Source organism: Prionailurus bengalensis, chromosome E3, assembly GCF_016509475.1.
Source record: "Prionailurus bengalensis isolate Pbe53 chromosome E3, Fcat_Pben_1.1_paternal_pri, whole genome shotgun sequence".
Lineage (NCBI taxonomy): Eukaryota > Metazoa > Chordata > Mammalia > Carnivora > Felidae > Prionailurus > Prionailurus bengalensis.
The window spans coordinates 11,533,529-11,549,030 of record NC_057357.1 but is presented as its reverse complement, the minus strand read 5'-3'; the positions used below and the strand labels follow the sequence as shown (position 1 = coordinate 11,549,030).

The 15,502-nt window shown below is 46.2% G+C and overlaps 1 protein-coding gene across 7 annotated transcripts in view; it reads right to left on the bottom strand.

Annotated features, from left to right (window-relative positions):
• Positions 1–15,502, bottom strand: part of GTF2I (general transcription factor IIi) — a 111,696-nt gene that overhangs the window by 14,568 nt on the left and 81,626 nt on the right. For all 7 annotated transcript variants that reach the window (XM_043561356.1, XM_043561360.1, XM_043561358.1 and 4 more), the window contains 8 exons: positions 15,427–15,485; positions 14,296–14,367; positions 9,398–9,581; positions 7,927–7,985; positions 3,938–4,009; positions 2,765–2,948; positions 2,063–2,121; positions 1,314–1,388 (listed from right to left, as the gene is read on the bottom strand). In XM_043561356.1, coding sequence (XP_043417291.1) covers positions 1,314–1,388; positions 2,063–2,121; positions 2,765–2,948; positions 3,938–4,009; positions 7,927–7,985; positions 9,398–9,581; positions 14,296–14,367; positions 15,427–15,485 — 764 coding nt within the window. The remainder of the gene's footprint in view (positions 1–1,313; positions 1,389–2,062; positions 2,122–2,764; positions 2,949–3,937; positions 4,010–7,926; positions 7,986–9,397; positions 9,582–14,295; positions 14,368–15,426; positions 15,486–15,502) is intronic.

Genomic DNA, 15,502 nt, shown 5'->3' with positions numbered 1-15,502 from the left:
ACTGAAGTAGTGGGACAAACATGTCTCAAAACTCAAACTGTACAATCACAATGGGTGCATTTTACTAGGTCGAAATTATACCTAATACATTTATTTCTTAAAGTTAAAAACTCCCAAACCAGGACAATTTATTATTTAAAACAGAATATTAGTACAGTGCAAACAAAATACCACTCACCCACCCCCGGCCATAAATTGGCAGAATGTTCCTGGACACGGACACAGCTCTTCACTAAATAAATCCCCTTAAATAACTACATCGGCCTTTGCAGACAATGGGTCCAGGCAGGGCTGATACTGTATCTCCTCTGTGTCTTGCTTTGCACGTACACCTAATCCCAGAAGCTCCACTGGTCATCTTGTATCCGTGAAAGAAGGGACAAGAGGAAACCGAGAAGCCAGCCTCCTAATTTCTGAGCTACTAAAGGGTAATCTACTTTCAAAGTTTCTTTTATGTAAGAAAAACATGCATCTCCCTCTTTGTAAAGTCACAGTTGGTTACAATAGAATACAATCTTAAAACTGTACCTGGTAAACTTACCTCTATAGACCCAATCATATTAACTCTTTATTTCTCTGTTTCTCTAACCTGTAACTCCTAACCAAGAGCTTACTTATACTCGCATTTTAAGTAGGCTCCCTGCCCAACGTGGGGCTTGAACTCACGGCCCTGGGATCCACAGCTGCATGCTCTACCAGGTGCCCCCGAGATAACAAAATGGGGGCTGAGGCGTCACCTAGTACTGTAAACCATTAACACAAAACTTGAGGTTATGTGACAACAAAGAATCATCCTACTGAAGCGGGCCTTTCTTTCTGTGTTAATTGCAGAGACGGAGGGTAGTAACCATCCTGGACAACAGGCGGAGAGCCACCTATACGGGGTGAAGTACTCTAACCCCGTGAACCTGCAAAGATGAGTCCCTCCACAGACCCCCTGGGAGTGGAGAAGGAGTTAGTTTGAAGATGTAGGAACGAGTTTAATCCAAGGCACTGCTGTTTCAACCATACCTCAACTCTTTACTGCAAAGAATAGGAAAAAAAAGAGAGGAGAAAAGAACCCTACGTATTGCTCTCTGCACCCTTTACTTTATTAGGAGGAAAGAAAAGCCTCTTAGGGATCGTCCTGCAAGCAGATTACAAAGTGCTCCAAGAACACCACATGGACCGTTGGGAAATTCTGAATAGGAACAGTTCTGAAATTTACAAGAGGCAGCTCTTCACACCTAAGCCCAGTTTTGTAAAAATTCATTTGCATAAAAACGAACTGTAAATTGAAGAATCATCAGAAACCTACCCCAGGGTGGCCTTACCTTCCACAGTGACCTCAATTTCAGGAACTTTTGAATTACTCCCAGGGCTTCGTGGTCTTTTTGGGGACTGCAAGGCTGTAAAACAAGCACACGATTACTTCTGTGTACTGTAAACAAAACAAAACAAAACAAAACAAAACAAAACAAACAAACAAAAAACAACCCAGAAGCAGAGTGCGCCAAACACCCAGGCGCCTGGGTGGCTCAGTCAGTTAAGCGTCCGACTTCGGCTCAGGTCACGATCTCACCATTCGTGAGTTCGAGCCCCGTGTCGGGCTGTGTGCTTACAGCTCGGAACCTGAAGCCTGCATCGGATTCTGTGTGTCCCTCTCTCTCTCTCTCTGCTCCTCCCCTGCTCACACTCTCTCTCTCTCAAAAATAAACATAAAGAAAGAAAAATTAAAAGAAAAAAGCAGAAAGAAAGCAGAGTATTAAAATTTATACAGTCTGGATTTTTTGGAGGAAACCGAAAGGATTCGATTGGAAGTTTAATCCTCCACATGAGTCTCAACAAAGCTGTGGACACGTGAATGAAGGCGGACTGCAAACATGAAATTTTCAACAAAATGTTAAAAAAAGAAAAAGGGGTGGTGGTAGTTATGAGGGGTCCATTACATAAAACACCAAGCAAACAAACAAACCGAAAGCCCCAAAAAGATACTGGCCAATGATTCCGTGTGACTTAGGTCATGTCGATAAAGAATGTTTTAATGCACTGAGGTTAATAAAGAGTATATATCATGTCTTACCTTTAGTGTTTATTTTGCTAGCCATTCCCGGAGGCAAATAGGAGATAACTAGTTCAGGTCTAGAAAGAAAACCAAGAAACATTACAAGAGCCAGGACACTACACTGGTCTTCACAGACCGTAAGCATCATCATGACCAGAGATTCTGTTACTAAAGGCCATCATCATGTAATACACAATTAATTCTGTGTATTACAGAATTAATTACCCCCCCTCCCACGGTAATCTGCTACTTGGTTTTATGAAGAATAAATGACTTCTTTCCTGAAAATGAAAATTCACTAACACCAGTTTAGTTGCTGCAACAGTGGAAATTCTGCAGACGTGTAAGTAAGGAACATAATTGTGGGAATTCAGCTGCGCACAAGCTTAATGAGGAATAACGGAGCAGAGAAAAATCTGACTCTTCACCCTCTACTCAGCATTTAGGAATGCTCAAGAGTCAGCACAGCGTCTCTGCCCAAGCTGAACACCACCCCTGCGAGGCAGGTGTTAGCATTCTCCTTGTACTGACGGAGATCAAGTACAGGTTAAGGGATGTGCAAAGGCAGCGGCCAATGCCAGGACCGCAGCTCAGAGCTGTGTCTTCCCATCACGGACTACAAAGCCTTAGGGGTCGCCTGTAGCCAGAAAAAACTTTAAATAGAAACAGAACGTTACTGTTTTAATTCCAGGAATGACTACAGTGGCAAATCGAACTTACTTTTTAACAACAAACTTGATTTTATTACTCCCACGGACAATCCTTTCAAGTCGTGGGATTCCAAACCAGGTAGGGCTTCGGAAGGGAATTCCTTCTGGCAAGCCTTCTACATAAAGGAACTCGGGGTTTGATTCAAACACAGGGTATGGTACTTTTACTGCCTCTGTGAGTCCAAGAGCTTGAGCTGCAGGTGAGGAGAACATAACGTGCGGAAGGTAACATTTTACAGACATTCTTTTATTTTTGTCTGCAATCTTAATAATAAGCTTTTTAAATAATAAAAACCCTTCTTATCTTATCAAGGTATATTTGACATATAACATTACACTAATTTCAGATGTACAACAGAATGATTGGTATTTGTACAAACTGCAAAATGATCACAAGAAGTCGAGCTAACATCCTGGCATTCTCAAATGTGTTATGCAAAAATTCCCTACCACCTAGCAATCTCCGCTCACCATTATCTTTTTGTAAGGGGGAGCCTCCACTCAATTATTGGAAGCATTTTGCGTAGTGTACCGTGCAAAACTGAAGAATGGGCCTAACAAATAAGTACTTGTAAAAAGAACATTCTAGCCAAAGTGATCTCTGTGCTCTGTGCAGAAACGAACTACGGGCCATTTCATGCCCAAAGAGACAAGTGGCCGTTGAAAGACAAGAGCCGTATGCGGTGCACCTAAGCAGAGCTCATCATGTTAGGTCAGAGGCAGAGGCGGCAGATTCCAGATCCAGGCCACAGAACGTTCACACCAGGTACAAAAATGACGGATGGGAAGGCCCCAGGGACACTGCTGTCACTCCCACTCCTTACTTCCTTTTCCATGACAGACACACACCCAATCAACTGAAACACTCCTACTGAATCAGCTAGCTGTCACCAAATCTAAGCTGAAACAAACGAGACTTATTTGCTGCCCATGTGTGGTAGCCGGACTCGAAGTGCAGACGGTGGGGCGGAGATCCCCCCCGCGCCCCAGCTTCTCCCCACTACACACCACACAACTGAATCCAAGAGAAATGAAGTAAGGTGCTCAGGGTAAGAAGCAGACATCAACTAAAACCCAGTTTCTGGGACCTTCCTTCCGTAGGTTCTGTAGTGCTATCATTCATTCAGAACCTGCCTTTCATTTAGGTTTCTAAGCTAAGACATAATCACTGGGTTTTACTTACCAAATTTCAAATTAAAAATCTCCTCCACTTGCTTCCGTAGCTTGGTAATTCTGACATTCCAATCTTCTTTGACTAGAAAGCAAAAATAAACGTAATTAACAATGTTTCCTTCTTGGTGTGGACACACAACTAGGTTGGATGCCACTCTTCTCAGTGATGTTCTTTTTTACATTTTTTTTTTTAACATTTATTTATTTTTGAGACAGGGAGAGACAGAGCATGAATGGGGGAGGGTCAAAGAGAGGGAGACACAGAATCTGAAACAGGCTCCAGGCTCCGAGCTGTCAGCACAGAGCCCGATGCGGGGCTCGAACTCACAAACCGTGAGATCATGACCTGAGCCGAAGTCGGAAGCTTACGCGACTGAGCCACCCAGGCGCCCCAGTGATGTTCTTTTTTAAAAGACTGAGATGTATCTCATACACAACACAGTGGCAGTTTAGGGAGCACAATCCAGTGACACTCTTCATTTGATTTCGTTTACAAACAAAAACTTTGGGTCTTCAGGAGAAAAAGGATTCCCTGCACCTGTCAAATAGCAGAACTTCAGGAAGATGGAATTCCAGTATCGGTTCACACTGTCAACAAAGAACGTGCCGGCAAGATTGCTCTCGGCGAGTGCTTTACAAGTGGCTCCTCCGTGGAGACCCAGCACAGGATCCTGACAGGTCAAGGAGGACCAGCTGGTACAGAGCCAGGCTTCCCATGCCAGGTTCAACCACAACAGCTTCAATTACATTTGCTTTCTATACAGACATCCTTGTGTTATCAAACGGATGTGTGGCTAGAAATCCGTAGAAAGCAAAACTTCATTATTCACAGAAATGAATGGTAGGAATACACGTTAAAGGGATTAGGTAGATGTCACTAAACACTCACATCTATAATCTGGTTTATTTCTTTACCCCTGTTTACAAGACAACCATCCCCTTAAAAATTTTTTTTTGGGCGCCTGGGTGGCGCAGTCGGTTAAGCGTCCGACTTCAGCCAGGTCACGATTCTCGCGGTCCGTGAGTTCGAGCCCCGCGTCAGGCTCTGGGCTGATGGCTCAGAGCCTGGAGCCTGTTTCCGATTCTGTGTCTCCCTCTCTCACTGCCCCTCCCCCATTCATGCTCTGTCTCTCTCTGTCCCAAAAATAAATAAACGTTGAAAAAAAAAAAACATTAAAAAAAAAAATTTTTTTTTGTTTTTAATTTTTATTTTAAGTAGGCTCCACACCCAACCTGGGGCTCAAGAGTCACACCCTCTACCGACTGAGCCAGCCAAGTGCCAGGACAACCATCCCCTTTTAAATGTAAATAAAAATACAGGGAAATGGGCCATTATGGAAGACACATAGGTCACTTACTTGAACAGACACTCAGGGCTTATTTGCTGGAGCTGTGGATGGAGAGGGCCTTGGAGGCACTGTTAGGTGATGGGAGAGGCTGGACAAATAAAGGAGGGAAGGAGAGAGAGAGAGAGAGAGAGAGAGAGAGAGAGAGAGAGACAGACAGACAGACAGAGGTGGGAAGGCAGAGAGCAAGGATCACATTCGGCGTGGAAGGGGTCTAGGGGTCTGTGTCTTCGGACAAAGGCAGTGGGAGATGCTGGGCAAGTTCTGGAAATGCTAGTAAAGGTCGGTGGTTTCGGAAAACCTTGCAACACACTGTTCACTCTTACTGTAGAAGTACTTTAAAACTGTTCCTTTAAACGAAATCCTAGCATCTCAAGGGTTTACTATGGTGTGCCTCAACCGTTCAGCCGGAGGACGTACGTTTGGTACAAACCAAATTTGAAATATTACTACAAAGACATCCAGACTCCCCTTCTCCAAGGTCAAGGGCTTCTGCTCACCTACCCAGTTCCTGCCTCACCCAACACCTCCTTAGAACAGCTGGTACCTGCCATTGTAATGCAAGAAGATGTCTGAGCTACTTCGGGAATCAAGTGACGCTTCCTGTTCTGCCCCTTCAAAGCTCAGTTACCTGGCTAACTCCAAGACTTTCTCATGTGTGCCACTATGCAAATCTTTTACCAAACGGAGGGCAGAGTGTCTCCACAGCGTATTTAAGCCTACAGCTTTCGCCGAATTGTGTGTCATTCCAAGAATTAAGTCGACCTCTTGAACGGCAGAACTAAATTCTGTCGTGCAGTGAGACTTAAGCTGGGCCAGCAAGAGACTAGTGCCTGGTTCACTGGCAGACATTTGCCAACTTTAACTCTTGCCAAGATCACCTATGAATGGTGGAAGGCCAAGTATTATTAATGATTCAGATTACCAAGATTTTTCTTTCGATGACGGGCTTTTCGGCTATCTATGTCAGAAGACAACAGATCAAGTACTGCTAAAAACGGGACCTCTCAATCTGTGGCGCCGGGCACGTATCGAACATCCTCAGGTTTGCAGTCACGATCAGAATTATTAAGAAGTGATCACATTGGGGCGCCTGGGTGGCTCAGTCGGTTAAACGTCCGACTTCAGCTCAGGTCATGATCTCGCAGGCCGTGAGTTCGACCCCACATCGAGCTCTGTGCTGACGGCTCAGAGCCTGGAGCCTGCTTCCGATTCTGTGTCTCCCTCTCTCTCTGCCCCTCCCCCGCTCGCACTCTGTCTCTGTCTCTCAAAAAGAAATAAATGTTAAAAAAAAAAAAAGTGATCACATTAATCACAACCTTGAATTGACATCTGCCTGGAGAAACGAAGACTCATACAGAGACTTCCATCGTATTCATGCTAATCCACGTTAATCCGGTTCGACCCTGGGGAATTCTTTCTTTCCATTACTTCCCTCAGCAAAAGTCTAAGTCATCTCCAATCTTCAGGTCATTACCAATACTGTCTCTTTGCCTAAATCAACAGCATGCTGAGGAGGTCGTCATGTGGATTCTTGATGCTCAACTGATCACACTGTTTCCCCCGCAGGATTTGGGGCACAGGAGAATTCTGTTTCCCTTGTACAGTATTTCTCAATCCCTTTGCATGTGGTTATAAACACAAATGACTTTACAACATAGCCGGCTTACTGGCTGACCTTCACCAGTTGCCCCCAGGTACTCTCAGAGCTGAGGGATCAGTATGTTGACCTTTATTTTTTAATTAATTAATTGTTTTAAAATATTTTTATTTTTAACTAAACTCCACACCCAAAGTGGGACTTGAACTCACAACCCCAAGATCAAGAGTCACAGGCTCCACCGACTGAGCCAGCCAGGCGCCCCTGAAGGATCTGTAGTTTAGTACAGGTATCTTGTATACCACAGCATGTATGGTAAATACCGCAATATTTACCAGAACAATTAGCTGGCCAAGTTCAGAAACGGCCACTAGTTCTTGGCAACAGAAGTTTGTAATACTGTAGAAGACGTGCAAGCTGGGGTCACTTTTCCTGGCCTTATGCAGCAGCCAACAAAAAGATGGCAAAGAAATAAAGGCTGCCTTATAGCTCCAATGGAGAAAAGAAAACCATTCACACAGCTGAGCCGGAGAGCCCACAGTTCTGCTGGGCTACGGGGTCATGCAGCTGCTGCGATCACAGCCGTGCTGTTAGGACAACAGGCTGCGCGAATAAAGACGAAGGCTGGGATCTGCACGGTCGGCCGCACCGGCCACACGTGGCAGCCAAGCACTTGAAATGTGGCCGCCGTGGTGAGATGCGCTCCCAGTGCAACGTATGCGCCAGAGATTCGCCTGGTCGTGTGTTTACCCACACGGGTCGGGCTACCAGAAACGCCAGAATGACACGCGTCACATCCGGCCACCAGAAAATTCAAAATGACACACGTGGCTTCATCTGTGAGGCACATTATACGTCTACTGAACCCCACTGATCTAAACACACCGCCGAACTCCCTGAGTTTGTGCTGATAAATCAAGAGGACAGTGAGTGTCAAGTGTCCACGTATGATTGGGGGGGGAGGGGGGAGACAAGTACATCACTTTAAAAGATCGTCAAAAAGCTTAAAAAAACACTGATCCAGTTTTTACAAGGGATTCACAACTATCTTACCTGGGGTATTCGTTCTTGGCTGAGTGACTTCAGTAGTACTGTGAGTCAGAAGCTCCGGTCTGTAAGAATGCGGCGGAAGTTAGTAACGGGAGCGCGGGAACACCCTGAAGGCCCTCCCCACGCGGCTGTGCACTGCCAACGATTTCCAACATGGATCATCCCGCCTTCATTTCCAGTGGGGGAAAAATCGTTCTGAGGACGCGATCATTTTGAAAACAGCAATTTGCACAGCTTCAGGTTTACAACCTGTGTGTCTTCAAAGGCATTAGGTACTCAACCTTGCAAAAACAGTTGGCTTTTGGCCCCAAACAGTTCAACCTGCCATTTCTAAAACCTCAGAGGAACGCCCTCCTAATAAAGCTCGAAATACCTATGTGTGTTGTCCTAAAGATCCCTCTCCCCGACACGGTGCGACCCAGTGATCACGTAGACAAATGCACGGGCCGCAGAGAGTAAGCCAGACCTATGGATTCTACCCCTATCGCACCCTTCTGTAGTAAAGACAGCCCTTCTGTATCCTCTCCCTGCCCCCCAATCATCCATTCTGCTACCTTCAAAATCAAGCCAGAAGAATCCTTTTAAAATGCAAATCCAAATTATTATTTTTATTTACAGTAATTTTATTTAAATGTATATTTATTTTTGAGAGAGAGGGAAACACAAGAGTGTGTGTGTTGGAGCAAACATGACTGGGGGAAGGGCAGAGAGAGACAGAGGATCCAAAGCAGGCTCTGTGCTGACAGCTCAGAGCCGGATGCGTGGCTCAAATCCACAAGCTGAGAGATCATGACCTGAGTTGAAGTCAGATGCTTAACCAACTGAGCCACCCATGTGCCCTCACCATTTTTATTTTTACAGGAAGCTCTACACCCAACGCTGGGCTTGAACTCGCAAGTCTAAGATCAAGAGCCGCACGCTATATTGACTGAGCCTCCCGCAGGAACCCCTCCAAATTATTTTAAGTGGAACTGGCTTTAAAACCTTTCAATTACTCCGCTGACAGTGTAGGACAGAAGGCCTCCATCCGCGCACCCACGTCAGCCTGGCTTACCATGCCACACCCACAAGGCACCACCACGTCCACCCAGAATGGTGCGGTTACGTGACACTTCCCTTCTCTACTTTTATTGTTTCCTTCATTTGAAGCCCCCTTTCCACTGCTGTTCGTGCGCAACTGTCCGACCTCCCCGCCACCCTTACCTCCTCCCCCACAGCACCTAGTAACACCTTATTGCATGTATCTCTAAAGTAAGCCTCCCGAGGACGGGCTTCCTGCTGGGCCCGGTTTTGTCTCTCTGGTGCCTGGTACTAAATAAACACCTGCACAAGGAGTGAATCTACACGAACACACCTGAAGTTTTAATACGGAGAGGAAGTGCAACCGAGAGGAACAGAAGACCCGCTTTCATCAAATTTATACATCTTTTCTTAAGGACAGCATTACATTTGTTTCTGGAGATCATTATCTTACCTTTTGATAACAAACTTAATTCGATTGCCCACTTGAATGATTTTCTCCAGCCTTGGGATTCCGTACCACGAGGGACTTCTGAAAGGAATGTTTTCGGGCAGTCCTTCCACGTAGAGGTCATTAGGATGTGCTTCGAACTTCTGGTAAGGTACGGCCTTGGCCTCCGTGCTCCCCAGCGCTTCCGCTTTACACAGGAAAACACAACGCGGGAGACTAAGTTTCTGTTGAAATCACACTGGAGTACAATCCTAAGCAAGGTACGGGTCAACTTTTTGAAAGGTCTGGAAACACACCCAAGAAATGCTGAAACATACCCGAGTCAGCACATGCAAGCTGTAAGTGGCCCGTCATCACGAGGTCACTTTTGGTGGAGTTGAGTCCTGAATCTAAGACAACTTTTATAGTGCCACGGTCTCATAAACCAACTGTCAATATTGAGAAATAAAAGGATAAGAATACTACCACAGAGGACAAAGAATGTAACTCAAATACTACTTTTCCCAATATTTACAGGGAGGCTTTTGCTACTTCATGCTTTGTGCAGGTGATAATCCGTTCACTGGCTCCCTCACACAAAGTGATTTCAGGCTATACTGTTACTTGTACTGCAACCATGAGACCGATGTCCTTTACCCCTTAAACCACACGAGTGTGGCATTTTAAAAGGAAATAACTTCCACAAAGAATTCATGGAATGGGAAATAAAAACAGTAAGCAGAGATTGGTTTACATTAAAAGAAGTGTTACCAACCAAAGCTAATGCACGAATCTTGCTTAGATCCAGATTCAACAAAAACTTTTAAAGGTACTTTCAGGATGAATGAGGGAATTCGAAAAAGGGCTGGACAGGAGTGGGTACAAAGAACAGCTAGTTGTGTCAGGTGTGACAGTGACGCCGTGGCTGTGTTAAGAAAATGAAAGCACTACTCAGGGAGGCACACTGAACACAACATGAATGGCACAGGGCCTGGGACTTGCTTTATAATATTCTTACAAAGGAAAGACAGGCAAAGATGAGCAGTGTGGAAAAATCTCAACGATCAATGAATCTGAAAAATAGGTATATAGGAACGCAACGCACAGTTTTTCTACTTTTGAATAGGTATAGAATTGTAATTTTAAAATATAAAATGAAATTTCTAATCTCTGCTCTGAAAACACATCTGAACAGAGCTCTAAAAAAAGGTCTTCTCCTTCCTTGTTTCATTAGCACCAAATCAGAAGGGCTCAAATATAGGCTCTCTCTCTTGCTCTCTCTCTCTCTTTTTTTAAATATTTATTTTTGAGAGAGAGAGAGCGAGAGAGAGAGCACGTGCATGCAAGCTGGGGAGGGGCAGAGAGAGGGAGGTAGAAGGGTGTGAAGCAGGCTCCATGCTGTCAGCACAGAGCCTGATGTGGGCTTGAGCTCACAAACCGTGAGATCATAACCTGATCCAAAGTCGGACACTTAACTGACCGAGCCACCCGGGTGCCCTTAGACCTCTTTGATATAAAAGCAAAGCATGTATATTTGAAAAACCACACGCAGTGTAACAAAAATCATGACTGTTAAAAGAAACATTCCTTTAAGAAACATGGTAAAGTCTTTCACACCACACCTGGGAGAGATCTATAATGTGATGTGTAAAACAATAATTATTTGGTGAAACACATTAGCGAAAAAAGAAAAAAAAGAAAAAGAATATAATCATAATTCTAACAAACTTCCTATGAAACAAAAAAGAGTCAACTGCTGGAGTGGAGCCAGGAAGAGCAGGAGTTTTGGGGAAAGGGGAAGAAGGGCAGCTGCACTGGCTGGTCATCAGTGAGGCTTCCCCTACAGAAAAGAACAATCCGCCTGTCTGCCTGTTGCCCCCTTTCCCACAGGCCACTCAACACCTTCTTGCATATGAAACGTTCATGTGTTGCTCTGCGGTGCATCTTCCCTCATCCGGGGGACGGGCACTGCCTCCTGCCCCGCTGGGTTGTCGGCACCTGCACCCTGGGCGTTCATGGATGCCAAATGCCTAAAACTGATTATGCTGCTGGGGCAGGGAAACTTTCAAGACTTAGGATGCTTGATACTTCTGGAAAATGTAAGCTTTCCTCTTTTCCCTTCAGGAACCTTAAAGAAAGCAGCAAATCTCTCTAAAGTAGCTACAGTCCCAGACTCACCCAAGGCCGCGAGCAAAAACAAAAACAGCTAGACTTTTACTGTTTATACTACGACAACACATAAGCTCTTACCTATTTTCTTAGGTCTGACACAATGCCAAAATATTTTCCACCGGCCACTGTTTATGGGAGTACATGGGCTCGTCAACAGCCTCCTCCTTCCACGAGGCTTGCTTGGTAAGCATCAGTGGTGCTAAGAGGTTTGGCCGACTGCTTTCCCGAGCTCAACTTCCAGAAGCACACACCAGGGCAAAATTTAAGCCTGTTTGTGCAGATACTCGTGAACTATACTGACACTATGATAGCTTCTCTAATGATGAACAATGTTCTTCACCTGATTCATTTTACTAAATGCCTTGGAAATACACTGATTTTTTTTTTTTATTAAAAAAATTTTTTTTGACGTTTTATTTATTTTTGAGAGACAGAGTGTGAGCAGGGAGGGGAGGAGCAGAGAGAGAGAAGGAGACACAGAAACTGAAGTAGGCTCCAGGCTCTGAGCTGTCAGCACAGAGCCCGACGCAGGGCTGGAACCCAAGGACGATGAGACCATAATCTGAGCCACAATTAGATGCTTAACTGACTGAGCCACCCAGGTGCCCCAGAAATATACCAATTTTTAAAGTGGTTAAGATTCCTTAGTTTCTAGCTCATTAGCTGATTTCCAACCAGCTGATTTCTAAGAGGAGAGAACGTGTCACTGAGGTCCTGTATTCATACTGCATAGTCCAGAACACGGATGAGGAGGAAAAACTTAAAATCCGGACTTCCACAACGCCTTCAATTCTCAGGCAAACAGCAAGTATACGGATCCTGCACATGACACTACTCAGGGACCTGAGTTTGTAGCTGCCATCTGAGCTGCACCTACAGGCTGGTTTATTGGGTCCTTTAAGACCCGGTGCCAGGAGCCCCTCTCGGAACCCGCAGGGCAAACGAGAATCCTTACCCAGGAGTCTTGGCTTTTTTGTGGTAGAACTCAAAAGTTCTACCGCCGCTGTCCTGAGGCCTGTGCCAGCCACCCCCGCCCTCCCCCTGCTGCGGTCTTCCCAGTGCAGGCCAGCCGGGTCCTCCCGCACGTCTGCGGGTCTTGTCAGGGAGTCCAACGTGCACTACATGACCGAGAGGCTCGGTGATTTCTCATGGCTCTAGCCACACTTCAGTGAGACCGACCCGTCCAACCAGAAATCTGTGCTCCAGCACCACGCACAGTTCCAGCAGATGGGACACGGGGGTCCTGGCTGTCATTACCTAGCATGTGGTAGCGGGAGGCAGAAGACAACCACTAGGCGCTGTGCGGAGAGAAAACGCGACAAGGTGTGGGGTATGGCAGACAGGTGACCCAGCAAAGACCCCACCAGAGCGGCCACAGTGAAACGGAGAGGCACGGAAAGATCTGAGGTAGCAGCAGTGCAACCCTCCCCAGGAGGACGTGACCTTGGAAAAATAAAGGACAGGGAGATGGTCATTATGGCTGGTAGGAAGTGAGCAAGTGGGCCAGTACCATGAGGCGACATCAGAAGACGGGGTGGGGGGGTGGGGGTGGGGGGTGGCCATGACCAGGGACTGAGAAGCTTATTCCAAGAACAAAGGAAGTCCACCGAATGGAAAACAGGGAAGGGACAGGCTTCCATTTTTTGTTTGCGAGGAGATTAAAATCTAGCTGCTTGGTGGCCCTGGCTTTCCCAGCAGTGAGGGACAGCAGCCGAGAAAGAGAGGGTATGGATCTGGGGTGGGCTGAAGGTACGTACAGTCAGCAGGAGGCCTGTAACCATCAAGAAATCCAGGGTCACTCCTAGGGGTTTGGCCCGGGCAATGGAGGGACAGGATGGGGGAAAGGAACATATTATGGGGGAGGGGGCACATCAAAGGCTCTGATTAGGATGTGTGATGTCTGCAGAGATATCAAACAGGCAGATAAAAATAAAGGTGTCTGGTGTTAGATGGAGTTTCCAGGGCTAGAAGCTTAACCAGGGTATAGACAATCTATAATGTGTAAGACCCCGAGACAGAGGGATTACCTGTAGAGAAAACAAAGCAGGAAAAGAGAAGGAGGGCTCAGGACTCAGCTGCCAGGCAGCTCTCCAAGATGTGAACACTGAACTAAGGGGAGGTATCATCATGAGTGAAAAGGACAGCGGCCACTGAGACAGGAAGATAGCAACAGTCAACAAGGTTGGAAACGATCCATATAAATAGTTTAAATCGGTTAACAAAAGAAAAGGAAGAAACACAGCCACTGAAGGCCGCTGAGAGGCGGGACAGAGCAGGGGAGAGCAATCCTAGGGAACCAAAGATGCCACGTGTGACAAAGCAACCCAAGGGCCAGCGTTTCAGGATGCAAGCCAGCAAGGCCGGGAAACAAGCTGAAAACGGTGTGGGTCACTCCGCGGTTTCCGATACCCAGCCCCTCGGTGACAGACTGTGACCGAAGGCCTCCTTTCCTACGAAGAGTCACAGCAAGTGCTGCTCAGGATCCGCTGAAAAAGGACTTCAAGGCTGCGAGATCCCCTGCACTATATCAGCTCCCTACGTGCAGGAGTCCCTCCCCCCCCCCAAAGAGCTCCCGGGGCTTTCGGCGCACTGTCCTCTCCTCTGTGCAGAAACCTTTTTACGATTAATGTATGCTACTCACCAATTAAGAAAAGTAGAGGGGAGTCATATTCACTGTTTTACTTTCTTAAAGCAAAACTGGGAAAACGTATTCAGTAATACAGTTTAGTCACGGGGAAAATGAGACTTACCAAATTTTTTGCAGAAAAGCTGGTCTACCATCTTTCGTAATTTAGTGATTCTGGCATACCACTCTTCCTTCACTGTAAGAGGAACAGACACACAAGTGTCCTCAGACTGATGGAATCACTAAGCCGGCTTAACTAAGTATTATGGTTATAACTTAGGCAGTACTACTACTCTGTTCGAAGAGTTTCTTTTTTTAACTTGTTAATTTTATTTCAAGTAGGCTCCGTACCCAATGTGGGGCTCGAACTCACAACCCCGAGTTCAAGAGCTGCTTGCCCCACGGACTAAGCCAGCCAGGCCTCCCTGTTCGAAGATTATTTCTGAGATCTCAGAAAGTGTTTCTTAAAAACAGTGCTGACACTGAATAAAAAGAGTAAGAACAACTCAAACAATGAAAAAATGGAAATGAATCACTGAAGAGTAATTTTACACGGGTACTCTCGAGGGTCATGAACACAACTAGGAAACATCCGAGTTCAGCTCACTCCAAAACAGCCTACAGGTGAGCTGCACGACGATACGTGTAGGGATAGGATAAGACTAAACACAGGACGCAATCTTTCCGTTACATCAGCTGGGAGTGACGGGACTTGCGGTTTTACATCCCCACCCCCTGGCCCTCCAGAGCCAAAGGAAGAGGACCAACTACGCTTGTACTGCCCCCGAAACACGGCGCACCAACTTCAGTGACGATACCCGTGGCCCTGCGCTCTAAGAAGTAAACCCTTTCATGAGACGTGTATGGTGACGAGTGAGGATTCAGCCGACCCACACAGACCTGGGCAACGACACACCGTCCGGAACACCGTGCCAGGTAACATGTTCACATCTCGCAAGTAGACCAGGCACTGCTCCTTTGGTCTACCTGGTGTGGGGTGTCCGCCCTTATTTATAACAGATCGTTAGGAACAAAATGAGGGGATTCTTCTAGGGAGCAGAGAGCAGTATTTTGATACCGTGCATTTCTTGTATATAATGTTCTGAGTTGACACGGCTTTTTAAAAAAAGCAATCTCCACACCCAACGTGGGGCTTGAACTCAAGACCCGGAGATCAAGAGTGTCAGGCTCCACTGACCGAGCCAGCCGGGCGCCCTGATCTGACACACGGGTTGAAACAAGACTGGAGACCTACCTCCTGAAGCAGGTTTATCAAGCTGTAAGTCTTCACGTGTTGAATTCAGAAGTTCGTGTCTGAAAGGTGAGGAAAA